This window comes from Dictyostelium purpureum, assembly GCF_000190715.1.
Source record: "Dictyostelium purpureum unplaced genomic scaffold DICPUscaffold_79, whole genome shotgun sequence".
NCBI lineage: Eukaryota > Evosea > Eumycetozoa > Dictyosteliales > Dictyosteliaceae > Dictyostelium > Dictyostelium purpureum.
This window is the reverse complement of record NW_003519416.1, coordinates 73,054-89,406: the sequence shown is the minus strand read 5'-3', so window position 1 is coordinate 89,406 and position 16,353 is coordinate 73,054. Positions and strand designations below refer to the sequence as shown.

At 27.1% G+C, this 16,353-nt stretch overlaps 7 protein-coding genes across 7 annotated transcripts; 4 read left to right on the top strand and 3 right to left on the bottom strand.

Moving 5' to 3' along the window:
• Positions 1–469: 469 nt before the first annotated feature.
• On the top strand, positions 470–1,574 carry DICPUDRAFT_150808 (uncharacterized protein; the record flags this gene model as incomplete). The annotated part of the gene is made up of 2 exons (XM_003286755.1): positions 470–629; positions 829–1,574. The coding sequence occupies 2 exons, from the start codon at positions 470–472 to the stop codon at positions 1,572–1,574; spliced, it is 906 nt and encodes a 301-aa protein (XP_003286803.1).
• A 471-nt stretch (positions 1,575–2,045) lies between these two features.
• On the top strand, positions 2,046–3,407 carry DICPUDRAFT_18286 (uncharacterized protein; the record flags this gene model as incomplete). The annotated part of the gene is made up of 1 exon (XM_003286754.1): positions 2,046–3,407. A coding segment is annotated over one exon (1,362 nt), but the record flags the coding sequence as incomplete, so codon positions are not given.
• A 153-nt stretch (positions 3,408–3,560) lies between these two features.
• On the bottom strand, positions 3,561–5,494 carry DICPUDRAFT_47017 (4-aminobutyrate transaminase). Its single transcript, XM_003286745.1, has 4 exons — positions 5,439–5,494; positions 5,242–5,326; positions 5,056–5,151; positions 3,561–4,976 (listed from the first exon to the last, which is right to left on the bottom strand). The coding sequence occupies exons 1-4, from the start codon at positions 5,479–5,481 to the stop codon at positions 3,710–3,712; spliced, it is 1,491 nt and encodes a 496-aa protein (XP_003286793.1). The 5' UTR covers positions 5,482–5,494; the 3' UTR covers positions 3,561–3,709.
• A 361-nt stretch (positions 5,495–5,855) lies between these two features.
• DICPUDRAFT_150805 (uncharacterized protein) lies at positions 5,856–10,538 on the bottom strand (the record flags this gene model as incomplete). Its single annotated transcript, XM_003286744.1, has 2 exons — positions 5,856–9,196; positions 9,278–10,538. The coding sequence occupies 2 exons, from the start codon at positions 10,536–10,538 to the stop codon at positions 5,856–5,858; spliced, it is 4,602 nt and encodes a 1,533-aa protein (XP_003286792.1).
• Positions 10,539–11,358: 820 nt separating this feature from the next.
• Positions 11,359–12,818, top strand: DICPUDRAFT_150804 (uncharacterized protein; the record flags this gene model as incomplete). Its single annotated transcript, XM_003286753.1, has 2 exons — positions 11,359–12,218; positions 12,284–12,818. The coding sequence occupies 2 exons, from the start codon at positions 11,359–11,361 to the stop codon at positions 12,816–12,818; spliced, it is 1,395 nt and encodes a 464-aa protein (XP_003286801.1).
• Positions 12,819–13,144: 326 nt separating this feature from the next.
• DICPUDRAFT_31443 (uncharacterized protein) lies at positions 13,145–15,106 on the top strand (the record flags this gene model as incomplete). Its single annotated transcript, XM_003286752.1, has 3 exons — positions 13,145–13,272; positions 13,477–14,689; positions 14,816–15,106. The coding sequence occupies 3 exons, from the start codon at positions 13,145–13,147 to the stop codon at positions 15,104–15,106; spliced, it is 1,632 nt and encodes a 543-aa protein (XP_003286800.1).
• A 151-nt stretch (positions 15,107–15,257) lies between these two features.
• Positions 15,258–16,128, bottom strand: DICPUDRAFT_31473 (uncharacterized protein; the record flags this gene model as incomplete). Its single annotated transcript, XM_003286743.1, has 2 exons — positions 15,258–15,770; positions 15,841–16,128. 2 exons carry the CDS (start codon positions 16,126–16,128, stop codon positions 15,258–15,260), a joined length of 801 nt encoding a protein of 266 aa, XP_003286791.1.
• Between the last annotated feature and the right edge of the window lie 225 nt (positions 16,129–16,353).

The following is a 16,353-nucleotide window of genomic DNA, read 5'->3' as shown; positions in this document are numbered from 1 at the left end:
TTTTATTTTATTTTTTGCTTTTTTTTTTAAAATTTTTTTTTTTTTAATAGACAAAACTTTATTTTTTAAATTTATTTAATTATTTATTTATTTATTTATTTAGTTGTTGTATTTTATATTTTTAAATATAATTAAAACAGATATATTTCTTATTATTATTTAATAGAAATATTGTTCTTTACCCCCACACACACAACATCGATTTTTTTTGTGCAAAAAAAAAATAATTTTAATTTAATTTTTTAAAATTTTTTTATTTTTGTTTTTATTTTTTTATTTTTTTTTTCTTTTTACTTTGTAATTTTTATAATTTTTATACACTATATTAAAGCGGAATAGTGATAAAAAGTAGATTATAGTTCATATTCATCACATCGAATAGTATTATAATTCATATAGCACATAATATACATACCAGTTAATTTATTATTAAGTTTATAAATAAACAACTACAACTACAACAAACAAAATGCCACCACCACCACCACCACCACCACCAAAAGCTCCACCACCACCAGCAGCAGCTCCACCAAAAACTCAAGAAAGATCTGCTCTCTTAAGTTCAATTCATAAGGGCGCTAAATTAAAGAAAACTCAAACAAATGATAGATCCTCTCCACAAACTACAGGTAAATATCTATATTCGACTAAAGTTTTATTATCATTCAGATTGTTCGGTTCTACACAAATTGATAGAATAACAAGAGAGTCATTTTCAATTTAAAAAAAAGGATGATATAAATAATTATTATTTATATCAAAGAAGAAATTTAAAATTTATAATAATATGATATTAATGGTTATTTTTTATTTATTTTAAAATTTTAGCACCAAAACCATCACCAGGAGGCGGTGGCCCAATGGGAATGCCAATGGGAGGAGGTATGCCAAAACCATCAGGAGGTGGTCATTCAGCACCATCAGGTGGTCCACAATTAGGTGGTTTATTTGCTGGCGGTATGCCACAATTAAAACCATCAGGTGGTACATTAAAGAAGAGTGCTCCACCACCAATGATTTCACCAGTTAAAGCATCTCCAGCTCCACCATCATTCAAAGCTCCAGCTCCATCACCAGTTGCACCATCATATAAATCACCAGCTCCACCATCATTCAAAGCTCCAGCTCCATCACCACCATCATTTAAAGCTCCAGCTCCATCACCACCAGTCTTAAATAAACCAGCTCCACCAATGATGAAACCAACTCCACCAACACCATTTAATAAAGGTCCAGCTCCACCACCAGCAAGACCACCACCACCACCAGCCAGAGGTGGCGGTAATGACGATGAGTTAAGAGCTGCTCAAGATCAAATTCAAACATTAGAACATCAATTAAGAGATGCTCAATCAAAGATTCGTCAATTAGAATCTGAATTAATGGCTGCTAAAAAAGCACCTGTTGCCCCACCAAAAAGAACTGCTACTGCATTATACGATTACGATTCAGCTGAATTTGGAGATCTCTGTTTTAAAGCTGGTGAAGTTTTAAATATTATTAAAGTAGAAGGCGATTGGTGTACAGGTGAAAAACAAGGTAGTTTACCAGTAAATTATGTTCAATTTAATTAAAATAAAATAAAAATAAAAATAAAAATAAAATAAAATAAAATAAAATAAAATTTTTTTTTAATATAAAATAATAATAATTTCATGGTTGGAAACACATCGAAAAGAGGACACCCAAAATTTTGGATTAAATTTACAGTTTTGGTGTGACAGTTGATGCAAAAAAAGATACCACATATTTTTTTTTTCTTTTTTTTTTTTTAAAATAGTTTATAAATTTATTTTATTTATTATAATCATAATATCTCTTTTGATTTTTATTTAATTTTGAATTTTATTTTTTTATTAGAAAAAAAAAAGAAAAAAAATAAGAAATTTTTGTAAATTTAAAATTTTTTTTTTTTGTAATAAAATTTTTAATTTAAACATAATCTAAAATAAATAATGTTTTCATCTCTAATTGGAAAAATGTATGGATACATAGAATCAGACACATTTGATAAAGAAGAGGAAGAAATAATTGAATCAGAAGAAGATTCAAGTGAACCAGAGGATTTAGATGAAACAAATAATAATACAACAACTTACGAATTAGTTCAATCAGATATTATTATTCCAATTTATATTCAAAAAAAAATATATAAATATTTATTATTGTTTGAAAAAGGAGATCATGAATCATATAAAGGCCATCAAAAAGTTGTAGAGAAATTTTCAATGTTATCTTGGGAATGGTTTAATTTTTTAAGTTGCAAGGTTAATCAGACTTTAATTATATCAGATCACGATCGATTTAAACCATTAACATCCAAAGACAACAAAAATAAATTTTTATTAAGAAAACCAGACTCAATTAAATATTTAAAATTGGTAACATTATCAAAAATCAACATTTCGAAAATCAATGAAACATTAAAATGTTTAAAGAATTTAAAATGGATCACATCCGAACACAACTGCTCCTCATTTAACCAGATTAACCACGAAAGTTTTAGAATCAATAGTTTGTTTTTATACGAGTATTCAAGTGTCCAAGATGTCCATCCTTACATTAAAAGAATCGATCATGTCCAAATTCCATGTAAGATAGAAAGTGGAAAATTAATAGATTCATTTTCAAGAGCTAAAATCTATGGATTTACAACTCTTTTAAAACAAAATACCTATCAATATACAATTACAAAGTTTCCATGGAAAGAACTATACCAGTTAAAAAAATTAGTTCCCAACACAGATAAAGTAACAAAAGACGAGCAAGATATGGTCGAGGTTAATGATAATAGATTGGTTTGGTTAAAAAACTTAAAATTCAATGTTATAAATGTAAAAACATTATATCAATTTTTAAAATCATCACCAAAGTTAAAAGATATTTCTTTTTCAATTTGCTTTCACAATTTAATTTACAATTTAAATAAAAGATACAACTCGAGTTTTGGTCTAGATGCTACCCCAATGGTACCTTGCAACTGCTCAGATTCATTCGAAAAGTGTACAATGGATGAGGAAGATTCAAAACCACACTCATACAGCTTGGATGAATTGGAGATATTCTCATATTATTGGGACCAAATAATATCAATTTTATCAAACCACAAATACTTAACAACATTAGAAATAAAAAACATGTGTTCCAGAAGAGTTTCTCTCGATATTTACACAACCACAAATCACAACCCTCCAGTTCAAAAACCCACAAATGAACAAAATCAATATTTCTACCAATCAATTAGTAATATCTTTTCAAACAACAAATCAATCAAAAAATTATCTTTAGATTTTTTTAGTTCTGATAAAATTCAAATTATAAATTCAATTTTAGAGAATAGTAACCATACAATTGAAAACTTTATGTTTTCTTTTTCACAAGGCTCCCCAACTATTGCAAATTTAAAAAAATATCTATCTAGTAAAAATTTAAAGAGTAATAATATTTTATCCTTAAGTATTTATTACCCCGGAACTTTTCTATTTAAATATGACCAAAAAGAAAATTTATCACCAAAATAGAGAAAATTAAAAACCTGTAAAATAAATAAAATGATATTTAGAAAATTAAACTTTGTATTATTATTTTTTATTTTAAATTTATTATAAAACTTAATAATTAAAATTTCATTATTATTATATATATTATAAACAACATTATTACTATTATTATTATTTAAAAGTAAACTAATTAATATAATTTGGTTGCCTTAGTTCTTTTTTAATTCATTTAAAGTTTGGTCAAATCTATTTAAGAATTGATCAATGTGATTTGGTTTACAGATTAACATTGGACGGAAACGAATTGATTTATCACCACAAACACCCATTTCAACACCCTTAAGACGAATAGCAGCAATAATTGCATCACGTTCGGCAGCAGTTGGTAAGTCAATGGCTAAGAATGTACCGTCACCTCTGATCTTGCTAAGAACACCTGGGTATTTGTTAGAGATATCAAATAAGCCATTCTTGAGATAGTCACCAGTGATGGTTACATTGTCGAGGAGATGGTTCTTTTTAATTTGTTCAATGACGACTTCTAATTCGAGAGCTCTTAATGGATCACCCATCCAAGTGTTAAAGTTACGGTATGATTCGCTTGGACGGAATTCTATATTGTGATAGAAACCAGCTGCTTGCATTTTTTTAGAGAAAGTAACAATATCTGGTGGTGATGAAAGGTTCCAGTGTTCGTGAGCCCAGAATTTACCAGTGGCACCCATACCAGTTTGAACTTCATCAACAATCATAGCAACGCCATACTTTTTGGTAATATCACGAAGACCTTGGAAGAAATATGGAGTAGCATGGTTGTCACCACCTTCAGCTTGAATTGGTTCGACGATTAAACCAGCAACTTTAATTGGCCATGTTTTAATGAGATGTTCGACTTCTTGGAGGCATTTGTTTTCAATATCTCTATTTTTCTTTTCGTTTTGTTCTAATGGGTAAATAAGGTCTGGGAAGGTAGCAGCTGGCCAGTTGAAAGCTGGGATATCAAGTTTATGGATAGCTTTTGAACGGGTAGTTGAAAGAGTACCAAAAGTACGACCATGGAAACCTTTTTTGAATGAAAGAATAGAGAGCTCTGGTGAACCTGGGACTTGATTTTTCATACATGATTGAAGGTCTTCTTCGGTGAATGGAGCACCATTACGTTGAATGTGTTGGTAATGCATGAAAACAGCTTTATAAGCACATTCATTAGCACATGAACCACACATGGCTGTGAAGACTTGGTGTAAACCTTTTGGAGCAACTTGCATAAATGAGTTTTGGATTAATTCTGGCCAATCTTTTGGTGGGAGAACACCTAATGATGGACGATTAATGATTGCAGAGATCCATTTATCTGATTTAGCAGCTTTAATTAATTCTGGGTTGTTGTAACCAATTGGGATTGAAGCAATTTGGCAATATAAATCTAATAATACATTTCCATCAACATCTGCAATATAATTACCTCTTGAATTACTGTAGTTTTAAAATTTTAAAAAAAAATTAATGAGATTTAATTTTAATAATGATTTAACTATTAAAAATAGAAACATACGCATAATCAGCAAAGAAATGAGCGGCTCTTGGGTCTTGAACTTTATTTAATTTTTCGCTTAAAGCTTTTGATTCTGGACCTGGAATGGTTTTAGTTCTTTATAGTTTAGATAATATAAAATAAACAATTATTATTAATAATTTGAAAAATGAATATATTTTAAAGCATAAAATTTTTGATTCCTACTTAACAATTGGTTCTTTGTATTCTCCAATAAAATCTGGTGTTGGTGAAGATGGTGTGCTTCTTGAACCAAATGATCTAACGATATCTTTAGAGTATTAAAAAACATTAAAAAAAATTTAAAAAAAAAAAAAAAAAAAAAAAAAAAAAATTAATTAATTTTCTTTTTATTGCTCAAAATCTCTTTAAGATATATTTACGTTGGTTTGAATTTAAACATTTAACAAGTCTCGAAGTAGACATTATAATATAAATAATATGTGGTGAAGATAAATAACTAAAATAAAAAAAAAAGAAAAAAAATTAGAAAAAAATTAAAAATTTAAAAATTAAAAATTATGATTTTTTTTTTATTTGAAATTTTGTTGGTAAAATAAAAAAAATTATAAAAAAAAAAATAAAAAATAAAAATATATCATGCGTGAATGGGAAAACAAAAGGTAACTCTGGTAAAAAAAAAAAAATCGGTATTTTGGTTTTCAAATACAAAAAACATTTTTAAACAAATAATAATGAAAATGATTATTAATATTAGAAAAGTGGAGGATATTAAAATTTAAAAATGTGGGGTTAAAATTTTTTTATTGTTATGATCATGAATATAACCATATATATTTTTATTTAGTATCGAATAGATTATAGTTTTGGAATGTTGGAAAAGAATTGATATTGTTATTTATATTATTGTCATAAATTATGGATGTTGATAAAAATGAATCGGTATTAAATAGGTTATTATTATTTAAATTATTATTATTCATATTATTTAAATTATTATTCATATTATTTAAATTATTATTCATATTATTTAAATTACTATTCATATTATTTAAATTATTATTGTTCATATTATTTAAACTATTATTGTTCATATTATTAATATTATTATTGGTACTATTATTTACAATTTGATTTGGTGGGTTTGTTGATGATGGGTTAAAACTACTTGAGAATATGCTATTTGTATTGTCAAAATAAGAAGAGAAATAGCCACTATAAGGTGATGAAGATATATTACTATTTGAAGTTGGTGATGGATTTTGTGGAATACTGTTATTTCTTTGTTGTTGTTGTTGTTGTTGTTGTTGTTGTTGTTGCTGTTGAAGGTGAATAGAAGGAGGTGAAATTGGTGATCTTGGAGATGGGATAGTATTGGAGGGTTGATAATGTTTTTGTTTTAATTGATTTTGTTCAAAACTAGATTCGATTATATTTAAACTAGAGTCATCAAATAAATTTGATGGTAAAACATTATAGTCATCAATAACACCATTGCTATTATTTCTTGATGAGGCGGGTTCCTCATTATTATCATTAAAACTTAAAATTCTACTAAAACCAGGTGCACCACTTTGTAAAAATGTATCAGCTGAATCCAAGATACCACTTCTTAAATCAAAAAATGGTTCAAAAATTTGTGTTGGGTTATTTAAATTGTTGCTATTTGTTGGTACCATTTTTTGATTTATACTATTCACTATATCACCCATATTGTTTTGATAGGGAGCCGAACTATTATTATGAATAGGTTGATTATTCATGTTGCCACTATTATTTTTATTATAAACATCACCATATTGATATGGACTGAACATTGGGTCAATATTTAATGTTCCTGGTGAAGGAATTCTATTAAAGTTATTAACTAATGGAGAAATTGTGGGCTGTTGAGAGTTTGGTGATGGCATTAGAAGTGTTGATACTGTAGGTATTTGCTGGGTGACAAAATAACCGTTGTTGCTCATGACATTGCTACTGTTATTAACATTTACAAGTAATTGAGTTCTTTGAGCTGAAGGAATAAAATTTGGTGATTTTGGACTAAGATTTGATGATGCTTTTGTTGGAGTTTTTGGTGGTTGTAGTGGAGTATTGTTAATGAAATCAATTTGTGCTAATGAATGTTGGATATTTATTTGTTGAACTTGCTGATTTTGAACTGGTGATGGTGGTGTTTGTTGTTGCTGTTGCTGTGGTTCTATTTGTTGGTATTGTTGGTATTGTTGCTGTTGTTGTTGGTATTGTTGTTGTTGTTGTTGTTGTTGTTGTTGTTGTTGTTGTTGTTGTTGTTGTTGTTGTTGTTGTTGTTGTTGTTGTGGTTGTTCCTCCTCATGTTTCTGTAATTCTAAATTTGGTGATTGTGGAGCTATATTTGATGATTCATTTGATTGTGGAGGTTGTAATAACTCATCTTTATTGGCTATTGGTTTAACAACATCAGGCAAAACATGTAATGTAGATTTTTTACCTGTATTATATTTATTTGAAGCTTTTTCTAACTTGTTTCTTTCTAAACGTTTTTGTTGTCTCTTTAATTCATTTTCTCTGTTAACCTGCTCTTGTTTCTTTAGTTCATCCTGTTTAGCTTTATCTCTTTGTTTTTGTTGCTCTAAACGCTCTTGTTTTTTTCTTTCCTCCTCTTCTTGTTTCTTTTGATTTAATTCTTCTTTTCTCTTTTGTTTTTCTTTTCTTTTTTCTTCTTGCTTCTTTAACTCTTCTTGTTTTCTCTTTTCGTTTTCCTCTTCAGCCAATTTTTGTTTTCTTTCCTTCTCCTCTCTTTCTTTTTCTTTTTGTTCTCTTTGCTTCTTCTTTTTCTCTTTCTTTTGCTTAAGTTTCTGTTCTCTTAAAAGCTTTTCCCTTTTTTCATTCATTTCTTCTTCTTCTAAAAGATGTTTTTGTCTTTCCAAAACCAATTTTTCTTTGTATGCTGTCAATACCCTTTGTTCAAACATTTTTGATGCAAATACCTGAAACATTTTTCTACCTTCCTCCATTTGCTTTTCACTCTCTTCGGAAACATCAGAGTTGGATTCATCAGATTCATCAGAATCACCATGGTCATCAGAGTCATCGATATCATCTTCGTGATGGTTGTGATGGTAATGACGATGATAGTGGTGTGGATGACGGTGTGAATGGCACGCATGAAGCTGTGATTTACTATATTTCATAAATGATCCATGTGATTCGTCTACATCCTCTTCGTCTTCTTCGTCTTCGTCATCCTCTTCATCATCACACTCTTCAAGCTCATCATCTTCTTCTTCATCGCATTCAGAGAGTTCCTCTTCCTCCTCTTCACACTCTTCTTCCTCCTCTTCATAGTGGTGATGGTGGTGGTGATGGTGATGGCCTTCGCAAATTTCTTCTTCATTTCCATTACAATCGATCCATTCTTCATTGTATTCTTCGTTGCAATCATCTTCTTCTTCATCATCCTCATCATCTTCGTTATCTTCGCATTCGGAAACTTCATCAGAGTTTGTGCAGTCATGGTATCCTAATCTTTTGAATGCCTCATCACTTGGTTCTGATTCATTTTCAGAATCTTCGTTGCCATTTCCTTTTCCTGTAGAGTCAAAATAAATATTTCCATTATCTTTAATAAAGCCATTAAAGCCATGGTATGATAAATGAATATTTTTATTGCTACCTTTATTACCACTATTAAGAAATTCTTGCTCTTGGTATAAATGACGAATGTGTTGTTGAATAATCAATCTTCTACTTGTGGTATTAATACCTTCAATTTCCTCTTCATCAAGCTGTTCTAAAAATTCGGAAAATTCGCAATCTGTTAAATCTTGAGGGTTAACACCATTATTATTACTTTTGCTATTCTTGTTTTTTTTATTTTTATTTATATTATTATTTATATTATTATTGGTATTATTATAACTAATATTATTATTATTATAATTATTGGCACAGTTGTTATTAAATACCTCATATTCTTCGTCATCATCTTCAAATTTTTCGTCACCATATAATTGTCTTATGAAATTAACTTTTTTCTTTTTATAATTATTTTTATTACCACTATTATTTATATTCATATTTAAATTCATATTTATACCATCATTATTATTATTATTATTATTGTTGTTATTATTTATAGAAATATTATCATTTCCCTCTTTTTTATAAAAATCATGGTCACAATCTGCTTCTCCTATAGCTAAATTTTTTGAAAAAAAAAAAAAAAATTTTATTAATAAAATATAAAATTTTAAATGATATTTTTTAATGGATTATTTACCTTGAATTAAATCTTTTTCTAATTTAATAATTTCTAAATAATCGAGATCTTTACTATTGTTACTGTTTACTATAGTTGAGTCCTCTTCACTTATTTTCTTATTCTTAGTTTCAATTTTGGGGCTATTGGTCTTACTAAATTGGATTGAAGCCTTTGCTACAATATGATTTCCATGTGAATGATTAGTAACTTTCTTTTGAACCCTAATGTGTGGCTGAGATGGCGGTATCATATTTTGAGAAAGTTGTTGCTTTTTAATGGCTTGTTGTTGGGATTGTTGACTATTTAATGGTTGTTTACTTTTATAATGCTGTGCCATTTGCTTTGTAAGTAAAACTTTGCCACTATTGTTTGTTGTAGTTGTTGATGTTTTCTTTTTTTTATTTGGTGGTTGTTGGGTTGATTGTAATCTTTGTTGTTGTTGTTGTTGTTGTTGTTGTTGTTGTTGTGTTACTGATTGTTGTTTCTTTTGTGATTGTTGTTCTTTGCCTAATGATAAATTTTCATTTGAAATATAAACTTTTTCAGCCATATTATCATAGTAACTATCATAAATCATTTCCAACTCTTCTTCAATAACAGTTCTTCTTCTACCACAAACAGTGCATGTACAAGTATGCTTTTGTTGGTCTTTCATCTTTTTTAATAATGACTCTTTCTCTGATTGAACCAAATCTCTTCTTTCTTCTTCACTTAAACTTAACCAAAATTCTTTTAGTTTGTGTTTATTGATTTCTGATTCTTTTTGCCAAAAAAGCTCATCTTTACTAATTAAACTATTAATAATATTATTATCGCTTGGTTTTTTTATTCTATTGGTTTTTTGATTTTTATTAATATAAAGATCATCATTATCATTGACATTATTGCCATTGTTATTGTTATTATTAATTGTATTATTTAAATCTGGTATATTTGGTTTATCATTATCATATTGATTATAATTTTCGTCTTCATCTAATAAATTGTTGTATAACGAAGATGTCGATTTATTTGAGCCTGTAATATCTAATTTACTTGATCTATCCAATAATGAAGAACTCTTTGCAATTTCCTGCCATGTTGGTTGATTATTTTCGTCTTTTGGTGATATAGAATCTGTTTGTGGTTGTGCTGATTCCGGTGAAACCTGTTTATTTTGTGGCTGTTGAACTGGTTGTGAAGATTTATTTTTATTATTATTATTACCACTGTTATTTTGCTGTTTCTTTTTTTGCTGATTATCCACAGCAGTGTTATTTTGGTTTTTAGCGATTGTCATTTTATTATACAAAACGATAAAAAAAAAAAAAAATTTATTCCTTCCTTATTTTATTTATTATATTTATCTTTTAAGTATAAAAAAAAACTGGGTATAAAATAAATACTATTATTTACTAATAAAAATATAAAAGTTAATTATATATATCTTTTAATCTTGCTATGTATAAAAAAAATTAAAAAAAAAATTTTAAAAAAAAAAAAATTACAAAAAATTAAAATAATTTTTTTTATTTTTTTTTTTTTTTTTTTAAATATTTAAAAAAAAGATTTTATTTTTTATAAAATATAATAATATTACTTTAAATATTTATAAAAAAGGAATTAATTATGTTTTATTATTTTAAATAATGGAGCTAAAAAAAAAGTTATTAAAATTAAAAAAATTATATTTTTTTTATATTTAAAATAATTTATATTTATTATATAATTTGATATAAATGATTAAAATCAATATTTGATTAAGATAATGAGATAATTATCTTTTTTTAGATTCTAATATTGATTGAAATTTTTGATAAAAAAAGAAAAAAGAAGCAAATTTTAAATTAAAAAAAAAAAAAAAAAAAAAAATTATTGAAAAATTTAAAAAATTTTAAAAAACGAAAAATTAATTGTGTGATTTAACAATATTAATGTTGTGTTAGTGCGTGTGTTTGTTTGTTTGTTTGTGTGTTAATAGAAATCTTTTTTTTTTTTATCTTAATCTATTGTAATTTGTGTTTATTTATTTCTTGTCTTTAAAGAATAATTTATTATTGTAAAATTAAAATTAGTTTTATATATATTTAATTTATAACCTATTGTTTTAAAATTCAAGAATGAATAATTTAAATTATTTTAAAAGATTTTACAAGTGGCCAGTTAGAATCAGCGACATTAGAAAGAGCGGGGATGCAGGTATCGATTCAAATAAAATTCATAAAGTTAAAGGATGGGTCAGAAATATCAGAATACAGAAGAATGTTAGTTTTATAGAAGTTAATGATGGATCAAGTGTACAAGGACTACAAATCGTAGGTGATAAAGACACATTTAGCAATATTAAGCATGGTTCAGCAGTTGAGGCTGAAGGAAATTTAATGAAAGGTGAGGGAAAAAACCCACAAGTAGAAATGCAATTAAAGAATATCAAATTAATAGGAGATTGTCCTAACGAATTTCCATTGCAACCAAAACATCACACATTCGAGTTCCTTAGAGAAATCGCCCATTTAAGATCAAGAGGTAATACAGCAGGTGCATTATTCCGTATGAGAAATGAATCAACACAATTAATACATCAATACTTTAACAAGAATGGCTTCATTAATGTACATACACCAATTATTACAGCAAGTGATTGTGAAGGTGGTGGTGAACAATTTCAAGTCGTTTCAACACTAGATAATAAATCAAATAAACAACCACACTTTTTTGGTGAACCTGCTTACCTTACAGTTTCGGGTCAATTAGAGGCTGAAATTTTTGCATCATCTCACTCTAGAGTATACACATTTGGTCCAACTTTTAGAGCAGAAAAATCAAATACACCAAGACATCTTTCAGAGTTTTGGATGATCGAACCTGAAATAGCTTTTATTGACCTCAACGATAATTTAGATATTGCTGAAGATTTTCTTAAATATGTTATAAATAATTTATTAATCAATTGCAAAGACGATATAGAATTTTTTAACAAGTATGTATCCCCATATTATAATATTTTAAAACATGTATTAATATTTTTATTTCAAATGATTATAGGAGAATCGATACAGGTTTAATTGAAAGATTAAAAAAAACAGTTGATAATAAATTTATAAGATTAGAGTATAAAGATGCAATCAATCTATTAAAAGAATCAAAAGAAATCACTCAAAACTCAATTGAAATGGGTGATGACCTTCAAAGAGAACACGAAAAATATATTACTCAACACTTTGGCAATGTTCCAGTATTTATTATTAATTGGCCAAAATCTATTAAACCATTCTATATGAGACAAGACGATAGCAACCCAAATGTTGTTTCAAATATGGACTTATTAGTACCCGAAGTAGGTGAATTAATTGGTGGTAGCATAAGAGAAGAACGTTATGATATACTTTTAAAAAATATTCAAGATTTAGGAATGGATCAAAAAACCTATGAATGGTATTTAGATTTAAGAAAATATGGTTCTGTACCACATGGTGGTTTTGGTTTAGGTTTTGAACGTTTCCTTCAATATGTCACTGGTTTACAAAATATCAGAGATGTTATACCAATTCCAAGATATCAAAACTATTGTAAATTTTAAATATTATTATTATCAATAAAATAATAAATAATAAACAATAATAATATTTATAATTATAACAAAATAATAATAAAACATATTATTAAAACCAATATAAAAATATGAAAATAAAAAAAGTGATAACAAAAATCACAAACACGATTCGTTTTTTTTATTATTTTTATTTTTATTTTTTATAATTTTTTTTTTATAATTTTTTTTTCTTTTTTTTTTTTTTTCGAAAAATAATTTTTTTTTTTTTTTTTCGTTTTTTATTTTTTTTAATTTTTTTTTTATTTTTCGATAATAAGCGTAGCATACAAAAGCTATAACATATAATTTAAAAAATGTTAGTATTATTTGAAACATCTGCTGGTTTTGCTTTATTCAAAGTTTTAGACGAAGGTAAAATCAGTAAGTCTAAAGCTGCTGATATCAACAAAGTTTTCTCATCACCAGAAGGTGCTTCATCAATGTACGTATAAAAAAACCCATTCAAAATATTTATAAATATAAATAAATAAAAAAAGGGATGAATAAATAATTCAAAAAATAAAAATAACCTTAAAAAAATGATTAAGTTATTTTTTAAATGTTTATTTTTCACACACCCACTTTTTTTTTATTATTTTCAAAAATATAGTTTTTAAGATATTAATTTTTATTTATATAATAATAGTATTTCATTAAAGAAATTTTACAAATTTGATGGTACTTTAGATGCATTAGAAGCCCAAACTGCAGTTTCAGAATGTAAAGTTCCAGAATCACTTTCAAACTTTTTAAAGAAAAATGTTGTCAACGAAAAATTAAATGAACAATTAATTGTTAGTGACACTAAATTTGGTAATGCCATTAAAGATGCACTCAACATTAAAGTTCTCTGTGATGAAACTACCAATGAATTAATTAGAGGTATTCGTCTTCAATTAAAATCATTAGTTAATGCCAACGAACAAGATTTAAATTCAATGTCAATTGGTTTATCTCACTCATATTCAAGATACAAATTAAAATTCTCACCAGATAAGGTTGATACTATGATTGTTCAAGCCATTTCATTATTAGATGATTTAACCAAAGAAATCAATATCTACGCCATGAGAGCTAGAGAATGGTACGGATGGCATTTCCCAGAACTTGGTAAGTTAATTGCCAGTCACACCCAATACGCCAACGTTATTAAAATGATGGGTAACAGAAAGAATGCCGTCAATACCGATTTTGGTGAAGTTATTCCATCAGAAGTTGCCGAAGATGTCAAAGAAGCCGCTCAAATCTCTATGGGTACTGAAATTTCCGAAGAAGATTTAGACCACATCTTTGCTCTCTGTGACCAATTCCTTTCAATTCAAGCTTACCACAACGAACTCACTGAATACCTTAAAAACCGTATGAATGCTATTGCTCCAAATCTTACTATTTTAGTTGGTGAAGTCGTCGGTGCTCGTTTAATCTGTCGTGCTGGTTCCCTCATGAATTTAGCTAAATACCCAGCTTCAACTATTCAAATTTTAGGTGCTGAAAAAGCCCTCTTCAGAGCTCTTAAAACCAAACATAACACTCCAAAATATGGTCTCATCTATAACGCTAAAATCGTTGGTGAAGCCTCATTAAAAAATAAAGGTAAAATGTCAAGAGTTCTCGCTGCTAAAGCTGCTTTATCTGCTCGTTTCGATGCTCTCAGTGAAGTCAGTGATACCAGTTACGGTATTTCATACAAGAACTCTGTAGATAGAAGAGCCGCTGCCATCGAAGGTAGAGAAGTTCGTAAAGAATATAAAGCTGAAAAATCACACGCTACTCCAAAATACGATCATACCAAATCATCAAATAACACCACTAGAGACGCCACTGGTAAATCTATGAAAGAAACTTCAATCAAACAAGAAGTTAAAGAAGTCGAAATGGAAGAAGTCCCAGTTGCCAAAGAAGAAAAGAAAGAAAAGAAAGACAAGAAAGACAAAAAAGAAAAGAAAGATAAAAAAGAAGAAAAAGTTGAAGTTAAAGAAGAAAAGAAAGAAAAGAAAGACAAAAAAGATAAAAAAGAAAAGAAAGACAAAAAAGAAGAAAAAGAAGAAAAAGTAGAAGTCAAAGAAGAAAAGAAAGAAAAGAAAGACAAGAAAGATAAAAAAGAAAAGAAAGAAGAAAAAGTTGAAGTCAAAGAAGAAAAGAAAGATAAGAAAGACAAGAAAGAAAAGAAAGAAGAAAAAGAAGAAAAGAAAGAAAAGAAAGAAAAGAAAGATAAAAAGAGAAAAGATAGAGATGATGATGATAGTGAAAAGAAAGTTAAGAAATCAAAAAAATAAACTTTTAATTTCATTTTAGATTCATAGTATTTTTTACAATAACTTAAAACTTTAAAAAAAAAAAAAAAAAAAAAATATAAATAAAATAAAAAAATTTAAAAAAAAAAAAAATAATACTTTATTATTGTTAATTTAGATTGTTTTATTTTATTTATTTGGTTCCTAAACCTATATAACATGGTGAATCTAATTCTATAGTTCCATCTGATTTTCTTGGATATGTTTGTTCGGTTACTTGAACTAATAAATCTTCAAATTGTTGTTTTTTATCGTCTGGTATAATGTTTAAGACATCGTCTATAACGGGATTACCTTTTGATAGAATATCTTTATATTCTTTTAAATCTTTTGGGATTTTATCAATTAAATGTATTTGAACATTTTTAAAACCTGCTTCTTCCATTTCTTTTTTAAATTGATCTTTATCACCCAATGAAATAATTGGTTGTTCGATTGGTAATGGTTTACCCATTAATTTTTCATAAGTTTTAGATAAAATAACTGGAAAATAGTGGTCTTTTCTCCATGAACCTATTGCAACTTTACCATTTGGTTTTAATACTCTATGCATTTCTTTTAGTCCTTTAACTCTATCTGGGAAATAAATTAAACCAAACATTGAATAACAATAATCAAATGTATCATTGTTGTAATCTTTCATATTCTAAAATAAGTATTTTTAAATTAGTTCAAATAAGTTTTTGTGTAGTAATATACATAATAAAAATACGTACCATTCCATCTTCAACTTTGGTTTTAATGTTGGTTATTCCATCTTCTTTAATAATTTGATTTAAAATTGAAATCATATTTGGTGAAAAATCTGAAGCTATTATATCAGCATTTTTAAAAATTGATGATGCAAATAATGATAATGTTCCTGTACCTGTTGCAACATCTAATATTTTGAAATTATCTGATTTTGGTTGATCTCCAGTTGTTAATTTTAAAGCTTCTACCGAAAACTGTGATGTAAAACCAAATCTTGATAATACTTTTAATGCTTGAGGTGTTGATGCCATATTATTCCATCCATTTGGAATTTTAGATAGTAATGTATTAGAATTTGTTGCCATTATATTATTTTTATCTGTTTATTATTATCTTTTAATAAAAACAAAAAAAAATGATTTTAAAATTTTTTAAAAGATGAACAAAATAATAAAAAAAACAAAAAATTTAAATTTTTTATAAAAAACGAATTTCTGTACGTTGATGTATATATTTGGTAAAGAACTGAGTTCTCA

What these genes read in the sequence shown, in the direction of transcription:
- DICPUDRAFT_47017 (XM_003286745.1), bottom strand. Translation starts at nt 5,481, where the DNA reads ATGTCTACTTCGAGACTTGTTAAATGTTTAAATTCAAACCAAC. An exon ending in ATGTTTAAATTCAAACCAAC is followed by an intron (nt 5,327 to 5,438) that starts GTAAATATATCT and finishes AATACTCTAAAG; the next exon opens with ATATCGTTAGATCATTTGGT. An exon ending in CATTTCTTTGCTGATTATGC is followed by an intron (nt 4,977 to 5,055) that starts GTATGTTTCTAT and finishes TTAAAACTACAG; the next exon opens with TAATTCAAGAGGTAATTATA.